Source organism: Zootoca vivipara, chromosome 1, assembly GCF_963506605.1.
Source record: "Zootoca vivipara chromosome 1, rZooViv1.1, whole genome shotgun sequence".
Lineage (NCBI taxonomy): Eukaryota > Metazoa > Chordata > Lepidosauria > Squamata > Lacertidae > Zootoca > Zootoca vivipara.
In genome coordinates, this window is record NC_083276.1 from 43,525,415 (window position 1) to 43,542,617 (window position 17,203).

General features: G+C 41.8%; 1 protein-coding gene across 2 annotated transcripts in view; it reads right to left on the reverse strand.

Annotated features, from left to right (window-relative positions):
• The window catches only part of LOC118083572 (cytosolic phospholipase A2 epsilon), a 43,222-nt gene that overhangs the window by 7,728 nt on the left and 18,291 nt on the right, over window positions 1–17,203 (reverse strand). For both annotated transcript variants that reach the window (XM_035112095.2, XM_035112085.2), the window contains exons 7-17: window positions 15,812–15,854; window positions 14,974–15,031; window positions 13,539–13,705; window positions 13,107–13,193; window positions 9,999–10,036; window positions 8,633–8,780; window positions 6,891–7,027; window positions 5,972–6,194; window positions 4,313–4,427; window positions 1,893–2,030; window positions 601–708 (exon numbers count right to left, since the gene is read on the reverse strand). In XM_035112095.2, the coding sequence (XP_034967986.2) occupies window positions 601–708; window positions 1,893–2,030; window positions 4,313–4,427; window positions 5,972–6,194; window positions 6,891–7,027; window positions 8,633–8,780; window positions 9,999–10,036; window positions 13,107–13,193; window positions 13,539–13,705; window positions 14,974–15,031; window positions 15,812–15,854 (1,262 nt within the window). The remainder of the gene's footprint in view (window positions 1–600; window positions 709–1,892; window positions 2,031–4,312; window positions 4,428–5,971; window positions 6,195–6,890; window positions 7,028–8,632; window positions 8,781–9,998; window positions 10,037–13,106; window positions 13,194–13,538; window positions 13,706–14,973; window positions 15,032–15,811; window positions 15,855–17,203) is intronic.

Sequence of the window (17,203 nt, forward strand, 5' to 3'; positions counted from 1 at the left end):
TCGCCTGTCATTGGGACAGGGGCATGGCAGGAATTTTCCTCACTTGACTGATTGGCTGGTGCCACTTGGGTTTCGCCTGCCCCATAGCAAATCGTCACAACTTGTAAGGTTGCGGATAGGCTCTGGTTCAGGTGATAGGGGTGGCAGAATGCCTAGCCATCCCTATGCATTGGGTATTCCAATAAAGGAATCCACAGACTAATGGTTGGTCTTCCCTGTGAGGGGTTGTACCCAGAGCCTGAGTCCAGGGGACATCTGAGGGGAGGCCTAGCAGGGATCCTGCTTTCCACTTTCCCAGGTGTTCACCCAAGGCTGACCTATGCTTGGAGCCCTGGGTCAGCACTACCTGCAAGGGTGCAGGGAGCTAGTTGAACCAGAGCCTATGCAACCACTCACTTGATTGTAATCAATAAAGTTGTGGCCTAAATTCTGCCAAAAACCAAACCAAAAATTTGAGTCTTGTCTGAATTTATTTCAGGGGGTGGTTAAAAGGTCTACACACGCAACTCCCAACCTCCAGCTCTTAAAGCAGCATATTGGGTTAACCAATTTAACAGCAGAGAAATGGAGGAAGCAGATGCATGAAGAGGAAAAGCTCACCAATATCTATTAACTTGTCTTGAGTCCATCTGTGCCAGAATTCCTCTGAATCATTAACTCTGTTCCAGATATACAACAGGTTTAAAGAAAATATGCTACTCCACATACCTAAGAAGGGGGGAGAGAGAGACATGGGAGAAAAGTGAGTTCATACGAATAAATTTAAGTAAGACCTCAAGGCAAACCAGTTGAGAATGACTCGTATTTTCAGCTTGCTTGGTTCTTCTCAGTCAACCATGAATGCATGAATATGAGCATATTTAACTCAAAACATTGTCTAAACTTCTGTTTTTAATGCCTGGGGAGATATACATCAGGCAGGTTAACATCTATAAACTGAGCAAATGAATCAAGCTGGGGGTTACAGCACATGGTAACTCCTGAGTCACAACTTTTACTGCTATACTCCGAACAGATGAAATCTCAGTCTGCACTCGCTTTCAGTTTGCTGAGTCTGATAAGATATACAAAGAGCAGCATAATTTGGGACTGCTCTTTATATGAAGCTGTGTCGAAATTAAGATGAGCTCACTGTTGGGCGTGGGGGTGCTAGGAAACAGTAGGCAGCGGGTTGACTCTGAACGCTTTTCAAGGCAGGAAAGACGCTCCAGAGTTTATAAAGAATGGCAATGAGTTATCTCTGTCAAGGTAAAAAGGAGGGTGCATTGTGGTTGGTCCTTTTCTTTCTGGCAGAAGGTAAAGAAAGCAGAAAGTAAAGAAGAAAGCAAAAAGAACAGTTACAGGTAGGTAGCCGTGTTGGTCTGACGTAGTCGAAACACAATTTTAAAAAAATCCTTCCTGTAGCACCTTAGAGACCAACTAAGTTTGTCATTGGTATGAGCTTTCATGTGCATGCACATTTCTTCAGATACCAAAAGAACAGTTGTGCTTTCCTTGGATTGTCATTTGTTCCCATTTGGCAGTAAACAGCAGGTTTTCCTGGGGAAAGTGGCAGGACGAAAGGAAAATGCCCAGACATGGACCTGGGCCTATACAGTGTGGCATGAAAGGAAATGGGGATGAGCCCCATTGCTGGATGTTTTGCTGGGCAAGCAGATCCAAGTTGCATGATGATATTATTATCTCAGGATGCAGCATGACAAAAGCAGTCATTTAAACATGCCCCAGGAAGATGTAGCCCAAAAGCTTGATACGCTCTTTTAAGATGGACCAGATTCGAACCTTTTTCCTTGGCTACAGAAGGGGAACTGAGATGCCGCAACAGTAACTACTCCTGCTAATGAGGTTATCACAATACTTTGACTTTCCCATAAGGTAGTTAAATACATTACCATGGAGATAGCATATTCGGCTTTCTGGAAATTTCTTTATCATGCGGCCCATGAAGAATTCACTTCCAAAGTTTTCTGCAGGCACAAATGCTCCATATTTCAGGAACCCCACCTCATAGGGAGTGAATTCCAGCCATTCTACAATCAGAGGAAATAAAATACTGTAATAGCAGAGAAGGTGACTTTCAAACATAATGATACTAAGGGCACACTTAACTTTCCACCACTTTTCCAAGGCATGGTCTGCACTTTAAAATGCTGTGTCCAAGCACCCCACCCCTTTTTTCTGCCTTGTAAAAACCTGCTCTTTAAAGCTCAAGTGGAGCAAACGGCAATCTGCAGACAACTAGAATTGATGCTTGTTCCAAGTGAGCTTGGACATGGAGCTTTTAAGTGTGGACCTGTGCCTGGAAAGAGTGGTGCAAAAGGAAAGTGTGGATAAATGGGCCTCTGCAGGTCACATAAGACCAGCTTCCCATTCTCTGTGTTGTCCCAGTGCATTATCTGCCTGTATGTGGCGCTGTGGTCTAAACCAGAGCCCAGGGCTTGCCAATCAGAAGGTCGGTGGTTTGAATCCCCACAACAGGGTGAGCTCCTGTTGCTCAGTCCCAGCTCCTGCCAACCTAGCAGTTCAAAAGCACATTAAAGTGCAAGTAGATAAATAGGTACCGCAAGTGCAAGTAGATAAATAGGTTTCGCCAGAAGCAGCTTAGTCATGCTGGCCACATGACCTGGAAAAACTGTCTGCAGACAAATGTCAGCTCCCTCGGCCAGTAAAGTGAGATGAGCGCCACAACTGCAGAATCTTTCATGCCTGGACTTAACTGTCAGGGGTCCTTTACCTTTATGTGCAGCAGGAGGAGAGAAACAGATCTCTGTTGAGCCCACAGGGCATCACACAGGTGCTGCACCCACACTAGGTAAAAAAACCAACCCTACCCCCTTGGTTTCTTTCTGATTCTTATTAACCAGTTATGATTTGTCAGAGAACTTCTTTTAAACCAAAATATCAGTCAAATAGCTTCACGCATAGAGGCAAGTCTATGTGAGAATATGTGGGACACAGGTGGTGCTGTGGTCTAAACCACTGAGCCTCTTGGGCTTGCTGACCAGAAGGTTGGTGGTTTGAATCCCCATGATGGGGTGAACTCCCGTTACTCTGTCCCAGCTCCTGCCAACCTAGCAGTTCGAAAGCATGCCAGTGCAAGTAGATAAATAGGTACCGCTGCGGCGGGAAGGTAAACGGCGTTTCCCTGCACTCTGGCACTCATCACGGTCCTCTGTGCGCCAGTAGCGGTTTAGTCATGCTGGCCACATGACCTGGAAAACTGCCTGTGGGCAAGCGCCGGTTCCCTCGACCTGAAAGCGAGATGAGGGCCGCAACCCCATAGTCGCCTTTGACTGGACTTAACCGTCCAGGGGTCCTTTACCTTTTACCTTATGTGAGAATAAGTGGCTAAGCAAACACTGGCTAGTACTCTGGCTAGTTTAAGAATGGAATTTTTTTACTCCCCTAATTCTAAGTCTAAGGCTGCAGTCCTATACATCAGGTGTGGGAAACCTTTTGTGCTCCAGTTGTCACTGAACTACAACTCCCATCATCCCTGGCCTTTGGCCTTGCTTGGAGTTGGAGGTGAGCAACATTTGGAGAGCCAAAAGCTCCCTACATCTGCTGTACATACTTAATGCATTGAACCTGAAGGAACTTACACAGAATTACACCGTAAAGGTGCACTCCTATATATACCTATTTGCATGTAAGCCCCATTGTATGCAATGGTCCGACTTCTGAGTATACAACTGCATTGCAAGGGCCATTGGATATGTGGACCTAACTGTGTAATAGTTTGGTTCTCGGATATTATTTACTGCTAATTTTCCCCAAGATGTTTACTCGCTGCAGTATAAATGCAATGAAATGGCACAGGATCTTATAAACTCATAAAGCAGTTGAAAACACTCACTGCAATCAGCTGCCCACAGTATCACACAAAACAAACAGAAGGTTCAGCCTACCTATTTCCATCTCAGACCAGATAAGCCTTTATACAAGTATAAAAGGAAGCTATGTTCCTCTCACAGATATATCACAAGCAAGTGTATGTATTTGCATATGTATAAGAAACTTGAATTCAGATTAAATGATAAAAATAAAATGCTAAGCAGTTAGAACAACTGACCTTAGTTTTTGATGCCAACATTTGAGTATTTTAAATATCTGATTAGCTCTGAAAAGACAGTGGAATATTGACTGAGAGGCAAACATGACCCTATCATAGGCTAGGGTACGAGATATAATGCTAAATTTCTAGGCTATGGCTTTGTAAATATTATGTGATTTTTGTTGTTCAAATGTCATGGATTCCAAAGAGATTCAAATGCAGAACAAGTTATTTGATTTCCTTCCTCTTTCCCCTCACCTTTGAAATCTTGAGTGCTGTATTTGTCCTTAATATTGATGGTCACATAGATGGGCAATGGATTCTGTCCATCTGTCAAAGCTTCCCTCTGGTCCGAAAGCCTGTGGCAATCTTTCTAATTGTGAAGGGAGGGGGGAAACGTTACCTACAAAGCCATGGAACAGACACATGCAGTAACACTTGGCAAATCATCTTAGTGTTTAAACCAATGCCTAAAATAAACCTAAATCATAAAATGTTAAAAGTTGAATGGGAATCCTGAGCTCATCTAGTCCAATTCCTGCTCTGGGTAGGAATCTTGTAACAAAAGCATCCTTGGCAGATGGACAACTGAGATCTAGTTCTAGTCATGGTGTCTGGGGCAACAGATGAACAAACCCTGTCCCGTCCTCGACAGGACAGGACAGGACAGGACATTTGTGAACAATTATCCACTATCCCCTTAACCCTCTCCAGGCTAAGTATACCCAGCTTTTGCAAACTGTTCCTCACAGTATTTGGATTCCAGATTCCTCCAGATTTGGATTCTAGATCCCTCCTCTAAATGCACTGCAGTTTTCAGTCTTTCTTAAAATGTGCTGCCCAGTATTCCAGATGCTCTGACCAGTACAGAACAGAATGGGATGATTGCTTCTTGATGTCTGGACACTGTGCTTCTGTTAATGCAGACCAACATCTTAATATCGCCTGATTCCCCCCCTGGCCATGGGTGGCGAAACCAGACACTTTATCCCAATACAAGTGATGGTACAAACAAGCCTTAAGTTATTGAAACTTGTTCAGAAATGAAACCTGGATATATGTGTGTGCTACACCCCTCACTCTGACCTCAACACATTTATTGTAAATTCTGTTGATATATTCTAGGAAATATATGGAGATCAGGGGTACCAGTAGCAAGCCTGAGTATATACACACATGTCACATTAATAAGGTTCTTGGGACATAGATTTGAACCCCCCCTTTAGCATTTACATTACTGACATTCCACCCTGGAATTATCATCCTATAGATATTTTAAGTGCCTACCACCCTAATAATTTAACCTTAATATTTATCGCATTAGAGTCTCCTGGGACGATTTTCAGCTACCATCTCCTGTCAGTATAAGGATTTTCATTTTCATAACAGGAATCTCCCCCCACAATAATAATAATCATCCCCATGTGTGCTCCAGGAGCAGTCCCAAATCTGCTCCAGGGGGTTGGGAGAACTCCTAGAAAAGATTTTGGAATGGGGAAGAACTCCTTGCAATGAAGGAACATTTAGAAGAGTTTGGATTTGATATCCAACTTTACCACTACTCTAAGGAGTCTCAAAGCGGCTAACAATTTCCTTTCCCTCCCTCTCCCACAACAAACACTCTGTGAGGTGAGTGAGGCTGAGAGACTTCAGAGAAGTGTGACTAGCCTAAGGTCACCCAGCAGCTGCATGTAGAGGAGCGGGGAAGCGAACCCGGTTCACCAGATTACGAGTCCCCCGCTCTTAACCACTACACCACACTGGCTTTAATAGATGCTACATTGGATTCCACCCCTGGTACCCCTGTACTATTTGCAGTTTCCTCCAGAATTCTCATAGCAATGTTGCCCTTCATTTTTTTTTATAATGCAGGTATTGACAGTTGTTTAGAACAAAAAGAAAGATTTGATACTTTACCCCATCATTTATCAAATACTCTATGACAAGCCCCCAGAGATCTATAAATGTTGTATTGTATCCTTCTTGTTTCCGTTGACTCAGCTGTTGATAATAATATTTCATGCGCTCCATGGTAAACATCTCCATCTTGCTCTTGGTCACTTGTTTCTTAGCCTCATTTATTTTTTCATCAAGATCATTCTGGGACCAATAAGCATCTCTGTACAGGTGTGCCATGGCCCTGGGGAAAAACGAAACAAACAGATGCACACATTTGTATGACCTAAGCTATTAATAATAGTATCTTTTCATCCATACTGTTATTGATAATAATTATGAATAATAATATTTATTGATATTATAAGGCATGGGTAGGCAAACTAAGGCCCAGGGGCCGGATCCGGCCCAATCGCCTTCTAAATCCGGCCTGCGGATGGTCCGGGAATCAGCGTGTTTTTACAGGAGTAGAATGTGTCCTTTTATTTAAAATGCATCTCTGGGTTATTTGTGGGGCCTGCCTGGTGTTTTTACATGAGTAGAATGTGTGCTTTGATTTAAAATGCATCTCTGGGTTATTTGTTCGTTCATTTTTTCTTCTTCAAAATAGAGTCCGGCCCCCCACAAGGTCTGAGGGACAGTGGACCGGCCCCCTGCTGGAAAAGTTTGCTGACCCCTGTTATAAGGCACTGATATGAAATTAAAAGCAGTGTGTTGTGGCCTAAGCACACAACCACACATACTGTATATGAAACACTATATTCCACAAGTCAAAAATTCTAAGTCCAGGGCTAAAAGATCCATGCGTGCTGCACTTGGGTCCACAACATATATTTGTATAAAGGCACTATGGTATTGGCAGGTGTGGTCAGTGTGTCATTTCTTCATTCATTAACAGTCCCAATTGATTTAAAAGATTCCACATGACGCTTCCACTTACCACGAAGTGCCAGACAAGCCAGACATGTACGTTACACAGTCCAGAAGATTTAATTTTTTTAGGCCCCTCATGCAGCCATATGTTGTCGTGAACGACCTTGTCCCACCTCCTGTTGTCATGACGGCCACCACTGGAACCTGTAATGCACACAGGCATAAGAAATCAATACTGTATACAGCTACCGCAGGATGAAACATTTAGGAGGACGGAAGTTAAAACACAGCGGCTTACAATACAGTTGTCGTATTAATGGCGTACCTTCTACACAGGTGAGAAGATGAACGGTTGCAATTTAAGGCTGCATATCTATGCATGTTTATGTGGAAGAAGATTCCACAGAAGCCGTGTTTAATGAGTTTACTCTGGGGAAAATGTGCATAGGATTATGGCCTTAGGAACTGTAGTGTTTAATTCACCATCACAAAGGGGTTTCAAAAGAGCTAAACCTTGGAAGAATAAAGTTGGCCTACTTGACAAAGATATCTGTATCTATTTTGGCTCAGTGGAGAAACGTGTTTAGGAATATAGCCTAAGCCATAATGACAGGTCTTGGCTAGTGTTGCGCATGGAGCTATGTAAGTCCTGGCAAACTGCCAATTGTTAGGGCTTGCATAGCTCAAGCCCTGAGGATCAGCTGATAGCTGGAACTTGCATAGCTCAATGCGTGTTACTTTGCAAACCTAGATAACCAGCTTGTGCTTTTTAAACCCTGATGACAGGCTGATTGGCTGTGTGGGTACCAGGAGACTTAAAGATCTACTTCCCCATCACTGGCTTAAGCTATTGTAGAATGTGGCCAATCCACTTCATTTAGTTATTTCATGTGCTTTTACCTCCCTTCAAAAAATTTAAAAAACCCACACATTTTTAGGGCAATGATATATGGCACATACTATTTGGTAAGCCAAGAATTAGAATGTTGCATTCACAGTTGGCAGTGGGTGGCATTACCCCGTTTGGAAATTCTTAGGTGGTGAAATGATGGCCAGAGATGCTTTATACAACATAGGCAGTGATTTGTGAGATATTCCAGTAAACTGTTGGAAACAATGAATGCACCAGTACACCAAAACACCACACTGTGCACAACAATTGGGAAACACTTGCCCGTGAGCGCTCCAATTGGAGAACAGCCTTTACCAAAGGTGTCATGGGCTTTGAAGACACTCAAACTTAGGACGCAAGGGAGAAATGTGCTAAGAGGAAGGCATGCTTGGCAAATCCACACTATGATCAATTCCCGCCCGGAAACCATTGTCCCCATTGTGGAAGGACGTGTGGATCCAGAATTGGCCTCCACAGTCACCTACGTACTCATTGTTAAAATCATGTTTATGGAAGACAATCTTACTCGGCTATGAGTGATCGCCAAAGAAGAAGAATAACATAAAATACAATGGTCTCACAAATAATTTACTTTGTTTACTTGCTAGGATGCTATCTCTGTTTACACTTGACACATTCTGTCATGGTTGCTTCACTAATTCTACGTTATTATCTACACTTGGCTTCCAGACATTTGAACAGCAAAAATATATCACCAAATCAGTTTCATGTTGTGATGCTTGCTTCTGCAAGACCTCTAAAAACAAACAAACCACTTTATTAAGACTGCAGTGAATGTGCATTCAGAAAAAGCAGAATTGCATAGCAGAATTGCAAAGGTGGAATGTGGCAAGATAATAAATTCCACAAGATAATAAATTCACCCTTAGCATAAATAAGCATCCTATTTCACATACCTCATGATCTTGCAAGTCATAATCTAATTGGAGAACCTGCTTCAGAGCCTGAGCAACATGTCTCCTCCGTTTGTTTAAGAACTCTTCTTCCTGTGGGCATATGTCATATCCCAAGCGCACATCGAGGTCTGCCGGGCAGGAACAATGACTAGGACATACACAGGCATTATATATAGATATCTTATCCAAATATACGAGAAATCCTAGGATTTTATCAAGCAGAAATATAACAGAATACAGTAGATTACTGCTTGGGATCATTCAGCATCATTTTATGGGAAATAACCATAGACAATTTAGTTTTTGCCCTGCCCCAACTGGGCATTGTGTTATTTGATAGATTGGCCCCTGGTCTCCATATTTAAAACTGGTCTACTTTTCACATTGTTGAGAAACTGATTAAACCTTAGTATCTATTATCAGGCATTAATGCTGAATACCTAATCCTGTTTAGGCCAATTTCGACAGAAGGTGGAGTTGGGGAAGGAGCCTCCACTAAGCTTTGTTTACTGCCATTCCATAACATTTATTTTATCTCACTCATATTCAAACTTCTATACAGCTAAGTATTTGATCACCTCCTTTTGTAGGTTGTTTGCTGTCCACGTTATTAATAAAGTTGGGTTATTTGAGTTTATTTGGTATAGATAGACACACAGCCTAATGTGTGTTGAGGCTATTTCACACAATATCATACTGAATGCCCAGAAAGGTTTTTTAGAATACCGTTTTATTGTTTATATAACTTTTAAAATTTATAAGAATATTTTTATTTTCTGATGACTGCACATCACACATGATTTACTTTTGTTTTATTTTTGTTTTGTATTGTTTTGTATTTTATTCTGTGAACTGCCCTGAAATCTTTTGGGGAAGGGGGGTATATAAATTTAATAAATAAATAAACAAGGTAGCTTGCTGTTAAAACTGCAGTTTCACAGTAAAATCACAGCTTCAGTCAAAGATAACAGAGACAGGTATGGCAGATACCATTCTAAACAAACCTTAAAATGAAAGCATTATTTACTTGGCGGGAAGTGGGGTGTTAGGATTGCCCTAAAAGATTACCCTGTGCTGCATGTTATATTCCTTGGATTCCCTTTTTAGGGCTAATAAAATGAATACAATATTCTAATCATGTTCTGGCAACTGTTATAAATCAAATGTGGTGTTTAAATACCTTTCCTCCCTCAAAAAAAATAACCCACTTGTAACTGGATTTGTAATGGCTTTTAGTCGAATGCAATACAGTAAATGATTGATTGATTGATTGATTGGGGGGGAACCACATAAGAGCACACAAAAATTTGAGAGGCAACTTATTTCATATTGTCACTACAAAAAAATAAGCATTAAGGATGCTTACCAGTCATCTACTTGCACGTGCAAATTGTATTTTTTCTTCTGAAAAGCAGGAAGTAAATGTCACATAGGGCATTCATAATTTAATATTACTACACAACTAAGTGACTAAACAGTCACAGTGAGTGCTCACTAGAAGGACAGATCATGAAGCTGAGGCTCCAATACTTTGGCCACCTCATGAGAAGAGAAGACTCACTGGAAAAGACCCTGATGTTGGGAAAGATGGAGGGCACTAGGAGAAGGGGACGACAGAGGACGAGATGGTTGGATAGTGTTCTCGAAGCTACGAACATGAGTTTGACCAAACTGCGGGAGGCAGTGCAAGACAGGAGTGCCTGGCGTGCTCTGGTCCATGGGGTCACGAAGAGTTGGACACGACTAAACGACTAAACAACAACAACAACAACAACAAGTGACTAAACAACAACAACTCTCATTCCAATTGTCTGAAGTGAAGGACTAGATGTAAAAAAATCCCATTCTCTCTCACACACAGAAGTTGACTGAAGTTGTGATTAAATATTACTTCAGCACTGGCAATACTTTTTTTTGAGATGTTTACACTATTATGGAGAAAACTGTCCTGATTATGTGGTGAGCCACTTCAGATAAACAGGCTACCATATGATAATATGGTATTCCACACATGAAGAAACAACCCTGGAAAATGGCTCCACATAGTGGCCACAGATTGCTTGAGGAACTGAATTTCTGTGAACTCTACTGTGAACCAACTGCACCTCCCTAGACTAATGCGAAGATCAGAACATAATTATTCTCAATCCTCATAATTATGGTTCTAAGAGATAGATAGATGATAGATAGATAGATAGATAGATAGATAGATAGATAGATAGATAGATAGACATGTTAAAGTGTGCATTTTAGAATACAATATATTTAGAAATTCATACATTGAAATAAATACATATCTAAATTTGGATTTTAGTGCAGGGTGTGTGTGTATATATACAAATTGATGGAGAAATGGGGTGAACACTTGGCTATGAGAGATCGCCAAAGAAGAAGAAGAAGCAAAACTGACTAGAAATGGCTTCATTTTTTCAACCTGAATATGTAAGCTGCTCTCCTTTTCCTGCTCCACACTGGGAAGGAGACATAATGTGGCTTCAGGTCAATTTCAGCCCACAACTTGCAGCCAATTTTGCATGAATATGGCTTAGATGTGCTTCCCTATGGGGAGCAGGGTATGGCTTTAAGTCAGTGGGACCATGCATACCTGCGACATTTACTACTTGCAACACACCACAATACTGTTTGCTGCTTGTTAATGTTAAAATGCGCTTGTGAAATCTCTTACATTTACTCAGACTTAATCAATATATTCACATGGGATGGAGAAACAATTTTGCATGCCCCTCCCTCCTTCCCAAGAGAGTGTGTGCTTACTTTTTGCTGCCTTGCAAATGTGAAACATACAAAGTTAAAATCCCAGTTTTAGGTGTTTTTTTCTTCAAAATCTGGGACAATGGTTCCCTTCTATAGATTTTTTATTTTTGTTACCCAGACAAAAAATGTGTATGTGCACACATCATTTTCTCTTGGGGAGGAGGAATTCCAGGTTGTATTTTGTTTTGTGATGCAACTGGTGCCCTCTATCCCAATTTCTCATGATTCTCAATTTGTCCTCCTTAAATATTCCAACTAGGTAAGGGAGTGGGGGGACCTCTGTGTGAGAGTGTAGGTTTATTTGCAGCTGTGGATTGCCATGGCCCCACACATTTCAATGTAACAACACCCCTGTTGCGATAGCAGAGACTTGCACATTTTTTAAAAAAGTTGGAGGTTGTTAGCTTTTCCTAAAATAAAAATAATCCAATAAATTCATGTGTCAAAGCTCAAAGGAGAAAACAGGCAGAGCGCTTGATGACAAAATGTACTTGAAATTTGTTGCTGTACGGGAAAGTGGATGTCATCTGCAATCTTACTGCATCCCTGACCCATAGCAGTTAAGCTGCAGCAATACAGCTGCAGAGTCTGGAGGACATCTTCCATGGCTTTTCCTCATCACAAAGACCACTACTGAAACTAGAGCTAGCCTCTGGGCCTCAGTTAGTCTGCAACCTGAAGCACTACTCTTGGACTCAGCCCTGGTATGAACCATGTCTTATAAAAGTTACAATTAAATGGGACTTAAAGTTCAGAGGACCCTACATTTTAATACAGTGGTACCTCTACTTACGAATTTAATGCGTTCCGAACACACATTTGTAAGTCGAAAAAAATTGGAAGTCAAATCCCATAGGAATGCATTGGGAGAAAAAATTCGTAAGTAACCCTATCTAAAAATTCGTAAGTAGAAAAAATCCTATCTAAACCGCATCCAAGATGGCAGATGGAGCTCCATTTGTAAGTAGAACAATTCGTAAGTAGAGTTATTTGTAAGTAGAGGTACCACTGTACTTGTTAGTTTGTTCATTCATACAATCCACAAGGTAGAATAATGGAAGCGCCCAGAATGTCACATGCCATTCCCATGGGAATGCTAAATCCCTAGGATTTAGAGTGGACAGAAGCAAACTTCCATCAAAAAGAAAAAGTCGCCTCTTCAATAGGAACCTATAAAGTGCTTTCCAGAATCCTCAAGTTATGGGGAGGCAGGTAGAATTACCTCAGGGCCTGATTGTAATGAGCCACCCTTGTTTTCCACCATAGTTGTTGCCATATTATCTCCGTCTAGGAATTATTTGCTGCTGGTTTAATAATTTCAGAATGCTACTACTGAAAAGTGGGTGGAGCTGTGGACTAAACCACAGAGCCTAGGGCTTGCCGACCTGAAGGTCGACGAATCGAATCCCCGCGATGGGGTGAGCTCCCATTGCTCGGTCCCAGCTCCTGCCAACCTAGCAGTTCGAAAGCACGTCAAAGTGCAAGTAGATAAATAGGTACCACTCCGGCGGGAAGGTTTCCGTGCACTGCTCTGGTTTGCCAGAAGCGGCTTAGTCATGCTGGCCACATGCTGTCTGTGGACAAACGCCGGCTCCCTCAACCTATAGAGAGAGATGAGCGCGCAGCCCCAGAGTCATCCACGACTGGACCCAACGCTCAGGGGTATCTTTACCTTTACTACCGAAAAAACGGCACTCACCTCCACTATTGGTACTTTCTCTCCCATAGGCAGGGAATTCAACATGACAGGTAGAACATTGGTTTTGGTGCTATAAGAACAGGTAATCTGAGGAAAAGGAGAAATATTGGGTGAAATTGAATGCAGCACTAAATAGGGTATGCACACGGAATGGGGTCCAGTAGCACAACATGACTTGCTCCCCTCTCCTTCTCCTGTATCCCCCAAACCTATTCTTTGGTTCCCTCACCATCCAGAGCAGATTTAGAGCATTGGGGGGGGGGCAGAGGATGGAGGTGAGGAGGAATTGTCCTGTGGTGCCAGCAGACCTTTTTCTGTGCATGTAACAATTTAGCTTAATCCCACCTGATCATCCCGGTCAGAAAAGCCTTGTACTGTTTTCTTCTGAAGGGAAACTTTTATGGTTTCAATTATTAAAGCCAGTTGACTTACAGGATTATAGTGTGTCTTCTTTGGTAGCGTAATGTCCATTGCCGGATCCTTGTACTTGACATAGTGGAATGTAGTGGGGCATGGCGGTATAATGAGAGCATCCGAACCCATCTTAAAACAGTGAGAGCCTTCGCAGGAACCTTTCACTGAAAGCGCAAGGTCTTTTTCTAAAGACAGGGGACAAAGCATGAAGAGAAACCATTGCACGGTTCCCATAATGAACCATTTTGGATGAACACAACCAATTTTAAAAGAAACCACTTTGGAAACGGAAAGCATTAGCTCTCAAACCACTCAGCACATCCATGTAAACGTTACCATTTTGAGGAAAGTACACTGCGAAGTTCTCCAACATGTGGACTAGGATTAGCCATTAAATCAAGGATGGGTAACCTGTGGCCCTCCAGATGCTGTTGGATCTCCCATTATCCCTGGCCATTAGCCATGCTGGCTTGGGCTGAGTGAATTGGAGTCCAACTACACAGGAAGGGCCCCAGTTTCCCACCCCTGGTTTAAATGGATATGACAATGTGCATCTGTCTTCAGGGCTGCTATGGTATTACCAGATATTAAACTAATTTCAGTCTGGAGGAAAGTGTTGCATGAACACTTGCTTGGATTAAGTGTTCTACTGACCACCAAAAGAGAAAAGAAAGAGGCTTGACAGGCATATGTCAAGAATGCTTTGATGGTGTTTCCTGCTTGGCAGGGGGTTGGACTGGATGGCCCTTGTGGTCTCTTCCAACTCTATGATTCTATGATTCTATAATACTGCAAGCCTTCTTGAGATTTGCTTTTGTCTATTGTTTTTGTCCAAGCAGATAGAATTCAGGTAGACCATCTTGTTCATTAGTTGTAGAAGGGGGCAGGAAAAAAGGCAGGGCACATACCTGAGGGCTATGTCCTACCTCCACAGTTGAAGGAAGTATGCTTCTGAATACCAGTTAATGGAAACTGCAGAAACAGAGAGTGCTCATGCACTCAGTTCCTGCTTGCAGGCTTCCCAATGGCGCTGGTTGACCACTGTGAGAACAGGTTGCAGTACTGGATGGGCTGCTGGCCCAATTCAGCAGACTCTTATTACCCTCTTCTTATATCCACCCTCCACTTCACATTCTTGTATGGCATAGCAAAAAACATTCTGCTCATCCCCTCCCCACAACGCGGCCACATTCTGGACAGCCTCCTTCAAGTCACTCTATCCCATCTTTAGTACACCTCCATTTTGGAACAGCAATAATTCACTGACCTGATTGGCTTTCAGCATGCAAGATAATGGCCAGTAATGATAGGATCAGCACCATAATGACTGGAAAGTACCTCATAAGCAAGGACAACTTCCCAGACGCTTTGGCACTTGTCACAAAGGTACCTTTGCAACATCAGAGGTTAATAAATCCACCTCCTTAGTTTACCACAACACAAATAAACTCACTTGATCTACGGGACTTCTTCTGGTTCACCTCTGCTTTCAATTCGCAAACCTCACGACACTGTAGCAGAAATGAGCAACAAACAAATTTAACAGGGACCAGCTGGGATTGACACTTTTTGTTACATTGCATGTTATACTTGAAGTTCAGCTAATTTATATCCAAATATCACTCGTGCTTCAGTATGGTTAAAAGCCAATATAGGAACCTTCAATTACTATTGGGCATTAAAATGTTACACTGATCATTGCAATTTATTTTGCAAACCTGTACCCACTGAAGATGTTGCCTTTTAACCCTGTCTCAAACAACAATATTTGGATATCAATTGGCTGAACTCATAGAGGATGTTGCATAAGAAAATAGGCTACTAAAGAAGGCTGGCAAGCTGAAATGTATTTGGCATTGGCATTCCAGAAAATCTGACAGATGAACATTAGGAAGATCATATATTAGCATTTTAGTTATCTAAAGAGTAGCATTTAAGAAGCATAAGCACAACCCATGAACTGTATAGAGAGGGTTTCATTATATCCATATTATTGTATGGTTCTCCATATATTGTGGAAATGTTATTTTGACATATGGTATCTTTATGGATTTATCTGCTTTAGTTATTGTGTTACAGAGTTCTTATATTTGCTATTCAGTTTTCTGGAATTTTGTATCCCCCCTCTATCTTTTTTACTGAAAGATTCAGCTCCATTCTTAGGTCGTAAAATTGAACACATTTGAGGCTGGTGTAGCAGATCACTCTCAGCAGTTGAGCTAGGAGCCAATAGTTCCGTAGATCACACAGGTATTTATCAGCATTGATAAATTGCAGAAATAAAAAATTACCACTAGAACGCCATTCGTTATGATGGTTTCAGCTGGGCCAGGCCTAGGAAACAAATATAAGCATATAGGTACTTTCAAATGATAAAATATTACACCTGCAGGGCAAACAAAAGTTTCTTTCCAGTCTGATCCTAAATAATGGGCTCCCTTCAAAGAAAATGCAAGTTACCAACAGATCCATTTACCCTAGAGTTTCTAACACTGCTTTAGCTTCCATGAACCTAAATTGCAGCCCAATTATTACTTTTAAGTTGCAATATGGTTGCTGCTTCTTGAGGGCTCCAGCATACACTAGTCTGGTAAATGTAGGCATGAACACCAAGACCATACAGCATAGGTGGATGGCCGATACTTGTGCTGCTTCCCATCCAGGCTCCTTACATTGACAGGATCAAGCCCTTCCCATATAGCCATATGTCATGTCACATAAAGTCAATGATATCAAACAGTCAATTATAACTTTTCTGGAGATTTGATGTCTTAGAAATTTATTTTTTATTAATAATGGAATTCTTAAAGGGTAATTTGTGTAGATCAGGCATCCCCAAACTTCGGCCCACCAGATGTTTTGGACTACAATTCCCATCTTCCCTGACCACTGGTCCTGTTAGCTAGGGATCATGGGAGTTGTAGGCCAAAACATCTGGAGAGCCGCAGTTTGGGGATGCCTGTTGTAGATCAAGTGAATTCTGGCTTTGTGCCTGCGCAGATCACTCTTAACCAATCTGATGGTTGGTGCCGATCACCTCTTTGGGAGGGAGAGGGAAGTTCATTTGGATCCAGTATCCTTCAAGCAAGAGAATCTCCTACCATTTATTTATAGGAGATGGGAGTGAGGCATCCTTCCCCATGTGAGAAAGAGTGGGGGTGGGAACGAAGGGAACATTTGCAAGCAATATTCATGTTGGTGATGATGATGTGAGTAAAAAATGAAACCTTCTAGAGATAACCATGTTTTCAACCAAACAGTTTTGCTCGGTTTGCTCACCAAATTTTCATTTTTTATTTAACTAATTCAGCAGCATTGTATACAATTATATTCCACCTTTCTTCCATCACAGAACTCAAGGGGACATGTATCAGATTCTCAGCTAACGCTGACCAGACCCAAACCATCTTAACTTCAGTAAGGTCATTCTATAGCAGGCTTCCTCAACCTCAGCCCTCCAGATGTTTTTGGCCTACAACTCCCATGATCCCTAGCTAGCAGGACCAGTGGTCAGGGATGATGGGAATTGTAGTCTCAAAATATTAGGAGGGCCGAGGTTGAGGAAGCCTGTTCTATAGTATGCTTTTGAGTTAATACATAGAACTCTTTTGTCCTAACATTTCTCAACAAGATTGTTTGTTTGTTTGTTTGTTTGATTGATTGATTGATTGATTGTCTTTGGA